This window comes from Capricornis sumatraensis, chromosome 17 (assembly GCF_032405125.1).
Source record: "Capricornis sumatraensis isolate serow.1 chromosome 17, serow.2, whole genome shotgun sequence".
In the NCBI taxonomy this organism is placed as follows: Eukaryota; Metazoa; Chordata; class Mammalia; order Artiodactyla; family Bovidae; genus Capricornis; species Capricornis sumatraensis.
In genome coordinates, this window is record NC_091085.1 from 24,535,733 (window position 1) to 24,545,132 (window position 9,400).

At 34.8% G+C, this 9,400-nt stretch overlaps 1 protein-coding gene across 1 annotated transcript in view; it reads left to right on the forward strand.

Annotated features, from left to right (window-relative positions):
* MGAT4D (MGAT4 family member D) overlaps positions 1 to 6,719 on the forward strand; it is a 47,947-nt gene extending 41,228 nt beyond the window's left edge. The window contains exons 9-11 of the mRNA XM_068990222.1: positions 910 to 1,040; positions 4,874 to 4,981; positions 6,627 to 6,719. Of these exons, the coding sequence (XP_068846323.1) occupies positions 910 to 1,040; positions 4,874 to 4,981; positions 6,627 to 6,719 (332 nt within the window). The remainder of the gene's footprint in view (positions 1 to 909; positions 1,041 to 4,873; positions 4,982 to 6,626) is intronic.
* The last annotated feature ends 2,681 nt before the right edge of the window (positions 6,720 to 9,400 follow it).

A 9,400-nucleotide genomic window follows, 5' to 3' on the forward strand; every position in this document is an offset into this window, starting at 1 on the left:
CAGGCCTCCCTGTCCATCACCAGCTCCTGGAGTTCACTCAGACTCACGTCCATCGAGTCAGTGATGCCATCCAGCCATCTCATCCTCGGTCGTCTCCCTCTCCTCCTGCCCCCAATCCCTCCCAGCATCAGAGTCTTTTCCGATGAGTCAACTCTTCCCATGAGGTGGCCAAAGTACTGGAGTTTCAGCTTTAGCATCATTCCTTCCAAAGAAATCCCAGGACTCATCTCTTTCAGACAAATCATAGTTTCTGAAAAACTAAGTGAAAGGTTACAGGTCCTAAAGTTTCCATTTTATTTATATATCATGCAGGTGGTTTAAACAGTTGATCTTCCTTAGTTATCAAAGTTAATTTCCTGAGAGTATTCACAATTCTAAACTTGCTTCTTGGAGAAGGCAATGGCACCCGACTCCAGTACTCTTGCCTGGAAAATCCCATGGATGGAGGAGCCTGGTGGGCTGCAGTCCATGGGGTCGCTGAGAGTCGGACACGACAGGGCGATTTCACTTTCACGTTTCACTTTCCTGCATTGGAGAAGGAAATGGCAACCCACTCCAGTATTCTTGCCTGGAGAATCCCAGGGACTGGGGAGCCTGGCAGGCTGCCATCTTTGGGGTCACACAGAATCGGACACGACTGAAGTGACTTAGCAGCAGCAGCAAACTTGCTTCTTACTTGTCCCACCAAAAGTGGTAATTCTTAATACTGAAGCAGATATATGATTTTGCTCCATCATCCTCCAGCTTCATTAATGCTTTAAGCTTTGCAAGGAATAGATATATTTAATTTTTAATATTTTTGTACTCTTTCCTATGTTAATGGAATGAATAACTATATATAAGGTTATGTTTTGATATGTGGTATAAACACTGAAGAGTTATTGGGCTTTGTTAATTTTTTCTCCATAGGAAAGCTATTTAAATCTGAAGATTTAACTGACTTTGTACGTTTTTTTTTAATGTTCTACAAAGATAAACCCGTAGATTTGCTCTTGGGGGACATTTTTCTGGTAAAGATGTGTACTCCAGGAGAAGCTCTTGTGAGTATTTCTTTACTCTGTATTTTTATATCTCTGATGTAATTACCTAAATTTTGTTTATAAATTTTAGTGCATAGATTTTTTTAACTGGATATTTATGTATATTTTAAAGAAGAATCGATGTAATCATATACCTGTTACAAATATTATTTCAAAGTATATCACCTAAGTATAAAAGATAAGACTACAAAATTGTTAGAAGAAAACATGGGAAAAAAGTGTTTAGGACCAAGGATTAGGTGAAGAATTCATAGACATGACACAGAATGCTTGATCCATTTTTACATGTTGGTAAATTGGACTTCATTAAATTAAAACCTTTTGTGTTGCAAAATTTACTGTTAAGAGAAGGCACCACAGGATAGGACAAGATATTTGTAAATTCCATGTCCCAACAAAGACTTGTATTCAGAATATATACAGAATCCAGTTGAAAAATAGGCATAAGACTTGAACGGACTCTAATCAAGGTATTTTCTCCCTTACTGCAGTAAGCAATGAACTCAGCTTTGCTTCATCAAGTTATTTGAGTGGTTATTTTGGGCAAGCAAGAATTTGATAATACCATCCTACTGAAACTTTTATTAATAGATTAAAGATATTACTATATTTCCTATATTTTAAGTCCTCAACTAACTTTATCTGAATTTTAGTTTCAAATTAACTGTACATTATTTAATGACTACGTTTTAAAAACAATTTTTAATACAGTATTTTCCTACATGTTAACATCAGTATAAATGAATTTAAATAAGCCTGCTATTTAACATTATTATGCACATAAATTTGAGATGTATTATAATGAATTTTATATGTATACATTACATAATGATAGCTATCATAATTTTTTAAACTATTTTATTGATGTATAGTTGATTTACAATGCTGTATTAATTTCTACTGTACAGCAGAATGATTCAGTTATACATATACATATATATATACACACATTCTTTTTCATATTCTTCTTTCAATATGGTTTCTTAAAGGATGTTGAATATAGTTCCCTGTACTATATACAGTGGGACCTTGTTGTTTATCCATTAAATATATAATAGTTTGCATCTGCTAACCCCGAACTCCCATTCCCTCCCTTCCCCACCCCTTCTCCCTCTTGGCAACCACAAGTCTGTGATCCATGTCAATGGAGTTTGTTTCTGTTTTGTAGATAAGTTCATTTGTGTCATATTTTAGATTCCAGATATAAGTGATAGCATATGATGTTTTTCTTTCTCTGTCTGACTTTCTTCCTTCGTATGATAATCTCTAGGTCCATCCATGTTGTTGCAAATGGCATTATTTCATTTTTTATGCCTGAGTAATATTCCATTGTATATATATACCACCTCTTCTCAAATGCTTGTTTTAAATAGGGGTGATACAATTTGTATGGAAATACGAAAAGCCTCGAATAGCCAAAGCAATCTTGAGAAAGAAGAATGGAACTGGAGGAATCAACCTGCCTGACTCCAGGCTCTACTACAAAGCCACAGTCATCAGGCAGTATGGTACTGGCACAAAGACAGACATATAGATCAATGGAACAAAATAGAAAGCCCAGAGATAAATCCACACACCTATGGACACCTTATCTTTGACAAAGGAGGCAAGAATATACAATGGAGTAAAGACAATCTCTTTAACAAGTGGTGCTGGGAAAACTGGTCAACCACTTGTAAAAGAATGAAACTAGAACACTTTCTAACACCATACACAAAAATAAACTCAAAATGGATTAAAGATCTAAACGTAAGACCAGAAACTATAAAACTCCTGGAAGAGATAATAGGCAAAACACTCTCCAACATACATCGCAGCAGGATCCTCTATGACCCACCTCCCAGAATATTGGAAATAAAAGCAAAGATAAACAAATGGGACCTAATTAAACTTAAATGCTTCTGCACAACAAAGGAAACTATAAGCAAGGTGAAAAGACAGCCTTCAGAATGGGAGAAAATAATAGCAAATGAAGCAACTGACAAACAACTAATCTCAAAAATATACAAGAACTCCTATAGCTCAATTCCAGAAAAATAAACGACCCAATCAAAAAATGGGCCAAAGAACTAAACAGACATTTCTCCAAAGAAGACATACAGATGGCTAACAAACACATGAAAAGATGCTCAACATCACTCATTATCAGAGAAATGCAAATCAAAACCACAATGAGGTACTGTTTCACGCCAGTCAGAATGGCTGCGATCCAAATGTCTACAAGCAATAAATGCTGGAGAGGGTGTGGAGAAAAGGGAACCCTCTTACACTGTTGGTGGGAATGCAAACTAGTACAGCCACTATGGAGAACAGTGTGGAGATTCCTTAAAAAACTGGAAATAGAACTGCCTTATGACCCAGCAATCCCACTGCTGGGCATACACACCGAAGAAGCCAGAATTGAAAGAGACACATGTACCCCAGTGTTCATCACAGCACTGTTTATAATAGCCAGGACATGGAAGCAACCTAGATGTCCATCAGCAGATGAATGGATAAGGAAGCTGTGGTACATATACACAATGGAGTATTATTCAGCCGTTAAAAAGAATACATTTGTTCCCAAACATGAACACATGTTCATGTTTGGGAACACATGTAAGAATTAAAGATTTTAAAATTAAAAAAAAAAAAAGAAGAATACATTTGAATCAGTTCTAATGAGGTGGATGAAACTGGAGCCTATTATACAGAGTGAAGTAAGCCAGAAAGAAAAACACCAATACAGTATACTAATGCATATATATGGAATTTAGAAAGATGGTAACGATAACCCTGTATGCAAGACAGCAAAAGAGACACAGATGTATAGAACAGTCTTTTGGACTCTCTGGGAGAGGGCGAGGGTGGGATGATTTGGGAGAATGGCATTGAAACATGTATAATATCATATATGAAGTGAGTCGCCAGCCCAGGTTCAATGCATGATACTGGATGCTTGGGGCTGGTGCACTGGGATGACCCAGAGGGATGGTATGGGGAGGGAGGAGGGAGGGGGGTTCAGGATGGGGAACACGTGTATACCTGTGGTGGATACATGTTGATGTGTGGCAAAACCAATACAATATTGTATCCAATTAAAATAAATTTATATTTAAAAAAATAAATAGGGGTGATAATGTCACAGGCCATCTTTCTTATTTTTATTTTTGAGTAGATTATCCAAATCTTTTTCCATGAAGTATAATACTGTTTTTTTTAATCATATACTTTTTAAGGAGAAATTGAAGAGGGAGTAATTTAGTTTTGAAATTAATAAATGGGGAGTGAATAATGTAGACCAAGAGAAATGGATAGATGGGAAAATATTGGAAAGTTTATATTACTGGAATAAAGAGAGAGGAGAGGAAAATTACAGTTTGCACAATAGAAGCCTGACTTTCTGAGCTTTCCAGATAACTCAGTGGTAAAGAATCTGCCTATAATGTACGTAGGCGGTGCACAGGAGACTTTGGTTCCATCCCTGGGTTGGGGAGATTCCCTGGAGTAGGAAATGGCAATCCACTCCACCATTCTTACCTGGAAAATTTCATGGACAGAGGAGCCTGGAAGGCTATAGTCTGTGGGACCACAAAGAGCTGCACAAGACTGAGCAAGCAAGCCTGATTTTCTGGTGAACTAATAGAGTTCATGAAAGAAAATACATGCTTTTGTATCTTGATTTCTTTGTTCCATTATTCTTACAAAGAAAAAGCTAAGAATTTAAGTGTTTTGTTTAAATTTTAAAATGTAATATAGAATCCAGGCAAAAACTAACAAAAGGTTCTGCCACCAGTAAATGCAATAAAAATGAGTATTTGGGTTTTTACACAAGATCGTTGTTTCTCTTACAGGAAAAATGTATAGAACGAAATAAGCATATTCGTATTCGATATAAACCTTCTCTTTTCCAGCATGTGGGTATACAGTCATCATACCCTGGAAGAGAACAGTATTTCAAAGTAAGTGTTTTGAAATGTAGTTGTGTAATACACAAGGTTTCGTGAACTTATAAAATATTATTTAGAAAAGGAATGATGAGAATATGAGGGGCTATCAAAATTGTCTAAACACAATTCATCTCATGACAGAACTATTTGTTATGAAGAACAGTCAGCTTTACAAGATCCAGGTTATCTATCATGGTTAGAAAAATCCAGCCTATGTAAACTTCTATGCCTTACTCTTGTCAGCTGTATAATTTAAATAATGAAACTAAAAAGGTGTTTTGAAAATTATAGTAAAATTCAGTATTTTAGTTTAATATTCAAAATTATAAAAGAATATTTCAAAAATAAAATGCCTCTATTATTGAATTTAAATGTAGCAGCATTCTTTTTCAGATCACTGTTTACCAAATGAACAAAACTTTAGCATTATTTGATTTTTAATCATTCCTATGTTTTTCATCAATTGACTTAGCATCTTGGTGGGGTAGAAAGAGCAAAGACTTCAGAGTCAAAACAATAAATTTTTAGTTGTGATGACCTGTGTACATGAAACTGAGCAAGCCCTACCACTCTTCTGAGCTTTCTTTGTCTAGAAAATGAGGTTGAAATGAACAAGCCTTAAGATTTCTTTCACTTCGGCAGTGCTGTTGGCATTGCTATCCTTAGCTTCTTCACACAACAAAGCTAATGATTGCTTTAATACTCTCCGTGGAAATGAGACAAATGCGCATGTATACCCTCTCATCATTTCATTCATTGTTTGCCTGCCCTCTTTCCACCTTTTCTATTCTGTCTATTTATTGTACTGCATCCTTTGAAACAGTACCTTAGAGTGTGAACTCAGGATACATTAGCTGTTAGCCATCAGGCAAGGTGGAATTCAAGATTTAAAGTGTTTGGTAAACAAGTGTCTGGAATAGTGAAAACTTTTATGAATCTTTATCCAGAAAGTAATATCATCAAAATACATAAAACATAGTCACAGGTGGTGCAGACAGAAATTAGTCTATGCCTTTTTACTTGTTGATGCTATTATAAAGGGATTCTTTTTTCCTTTATATATCTATTTTATAAGATAAGGTATTTTAACTTATCTTTGTAAATTCGTGACAGATTAAGGAGAATGTACATCTAATCACTCATATTTTGATGTTATAATCTTAACTTTTTTTTATTCATACCACATAAAACAGAAAGAAATAACAATTTAATGATGTGTAAAATATGATTATATTAAATTATTTTAAAAATTTCCAACAGGATATCTATTATTAGGAATTTCAAAATTTAACACCTTCTTTAAAAAGGATCAGACTCATTCTTTGGAAAAAATGGCATAACAAGGATTAGACTATTTCTCAACTTTCTTCATAGTGGGTAAGAGATTACATCATATTACAGAAAGTTAAACCATCAATAACAAGGGTAAGTATAAAAATTGATATAAATATATAGAAAATTGTCAGGTGTTATCAATGTGTTATTTTATATCCTTATGTTTGGAATGTTTTTAAATTTTATGCATGTAACTTTCTAATACTCACTAATATTTTGTTTCAGAAGGATCAATTTCCTTTTCCCTTTTTATCACATACTGTAAAAGGGAATATAATATCATGTACTGTAAAAGAGGAATTTCCTTTTCCCTTTTTATCAGGTACTGTGGATGTACAATGAATTTGGAGACAATAGATCTGAGTTTGAAGCCACATTCTTATCAATAGATGCACCAATATGGGTAAATCACTAAAATACTATGCTAACTGAAAAAAGCAAGGCAGGTGCAAAAGACTACATATTGTAGGATTCTATTTATATAAAATTCTAAAGTAAGCAAACCCTGCTATCTCATTATGATTTTAATTTATGTATCTTTAATAACCAGTGATGTTGAGCATCTTTTCATGTGCTTTATGTGATTTTATATATTTATATACATATATATGTATATATATGTATATTTATATATATATGCTGCTGCTGCTGCTGCTAAGTCGCTTCAGTCGTGTCCGAGTCTTGCGACCCCATAGACGGCAGCCCACCAGGCTCCCCCGTCCCTGGGATTCTCTAGGCAAGAACACTGGAGTGGGTTGCCATTTCCTTCTCTAATGCATGAAAGTGAAAAGTCAAAGTGAAGTCGCTCAGTCGTGTCCGACTCTTCGTGACCCCATGGACTGCAGCCCACCAGGCTCCTCCATCCATGGGATTTTCCAGGCAAGAGTACTGGAGTGGGATGCCATTGCCTTCTCTGATTTATATATATAAATATATAAAAATAATAAATATATAATATAAATATTTAAAAATATATTTTTATTTATATAAATATTTTATATAAATATATATAATAAATAATAAATATATACATATATTTACATACAAATATATATACATATATGTACATATATATACATATATACTTAGGATATATCCTAAGTATATTTCATTATATGTATTTTTATGAAAAATCTATTCAAATATTTGCCCATTTAAAAAATTTGGTTGTTTGCCTTTTTAGTCTTGAATTGTAATAATTCTCTTTATAGTCTGACCGCAAGTCTCAGCTTTGCCTTACTCTTTCATTTTCTTAACAGCATCTTTCAGTGAACATAATTTCAAGTAACATCTTTTTAACTTTTTATATTATATCATGGTATAGCCAGTTCACAATGATGTGATAGTTTCAGGTGAACAGTGAAGGGACTCAGCCATAAGTATACACGTATCCACTCTCCCACTAACTCCTCTTCCATCCAGGCTGCCACATAACATTGAGTTCCCTGTGCTCCATGTATACAGTAGGTCTCAAGGAATAATTTTAATTTTGATAGAATTCTCTCCATTCAAACCTTTACCCTCTCAGTATAGTTGTATAATTCATTAGCTCAGTATTCAATGATTTTATAACTATAAAGACATGTATGTTATTTACACTAAAATTACATTGTGTAATCTTTCTACTCATCCTTTATACACAACTTTTTTTCTTTGGGGTTTAAGTTTGCTTTATTTCAGTGTACTTATAAACCTCCGATTCTCTGTGAATTACCTAAATCTTTTTTTTATATATATATTTGAACATTTGAAAAAATCATGACTGAGTGTTGAATATTGCCAAATGCTTTTCTGCATTTATATCGCTTTCACTTGACGGATTTTCTCTCCTGGGGCCTTCTGACCGGCTCTGGCAGTTATCTCAGGACCCTCCTGTTTCTCTCTTGAGTTGATTCCCCTATTTTCTGGATTCTGATCCACCTCATTCTTCATTTAGTCATTTGCTTTTGTGAAGCATACCCACCAGTAATTTCTTGAAAAAGATTGTGTGAGATGTAAAGTCTTGGAGAAATAAAACATCTTAAAATGACTTCAGTCTGTTAAATGTTAAATTAGCTGGGCAAACAATTCTGAGTTGGAAATGATTCCCCCCATTTTTTAAGGTGTTCAAGGGTATAGCTGTTGAAAAGTGGTTAAAGCCATTTTAATTTGTTTCTTTATATAAAGTCAATTTCTCCATCTCCAAACCTTTAAAAATGTTCTTGTATTTAAATCTGGTGGGGCTTTTTAATCTGAAAACTCAGGCTTTGATTCTTGGAAAATATTCACAGATTACTCTGTTTATGAATTTTCCCCTTTCCATGATCTTTTTAAGGAACGCGTTTCCTATTTTCTCTGTATTTGCATTAATTTCTGGGAATGTTTCTAAATTTTATCCTTCATTCTTTGCATTAGAGCTTCTTTTATTTTTTTGCAGGGGAGGGCAGTTTTAATTGGCTGGTTGATTTGGTTGGTTTTTTTGTTTGTTTTGCTAATATACTTTTAATGTCTAAAAACCCCTTTTATTCTCCTAATGTCACTGCCTGTTTTTATAACATTTGGTTGTTATTTTGTGATTGAAATTTTAGTAGTTCCACTTAACCTTCTGAGGGCTTCCCTGGTGACCCAGGTGGTAAAGAATCTGCCTGCAATTCAAGAGACTGGGGTTCAATCCCTGTGTCAGAAAGATCCACCTGGAGAAGGGAATGGCAACCCACATCAGTATTCTTGCCTGGAGAATTCCACAGACAGAGGAGCCTGGCAGGCTTGAGGCTTCCCTGGTGGTTCAGACAGCAGGCTTGAGGCTTCCCTGGTGGTTCAGACAGTAAAGAACCTTCCTGCAATGCAGGAGACCCAGGTTTGATCCCTGGGTCAGAAAGATCCCGTGGAGAAGGGAATGGCAACCCACTCTAGTGTTCCTTCCTGGAGAGGTCCCCGGGCTGCAAAGAGTTGGACACCACTGAGCAACTATCAACTCTGAGAATTTTAATAGTTTTAAAAAGATTTCTTTTAAAATCTTTTTTTTTATAAAATCTTTTTTTTTTTGTATAAAATCTTTTTGTACTTCCTGTATAGTTTCTCTTTCCTCCAGTTTTTTTTAAAAGTGAGTCCCTGTTT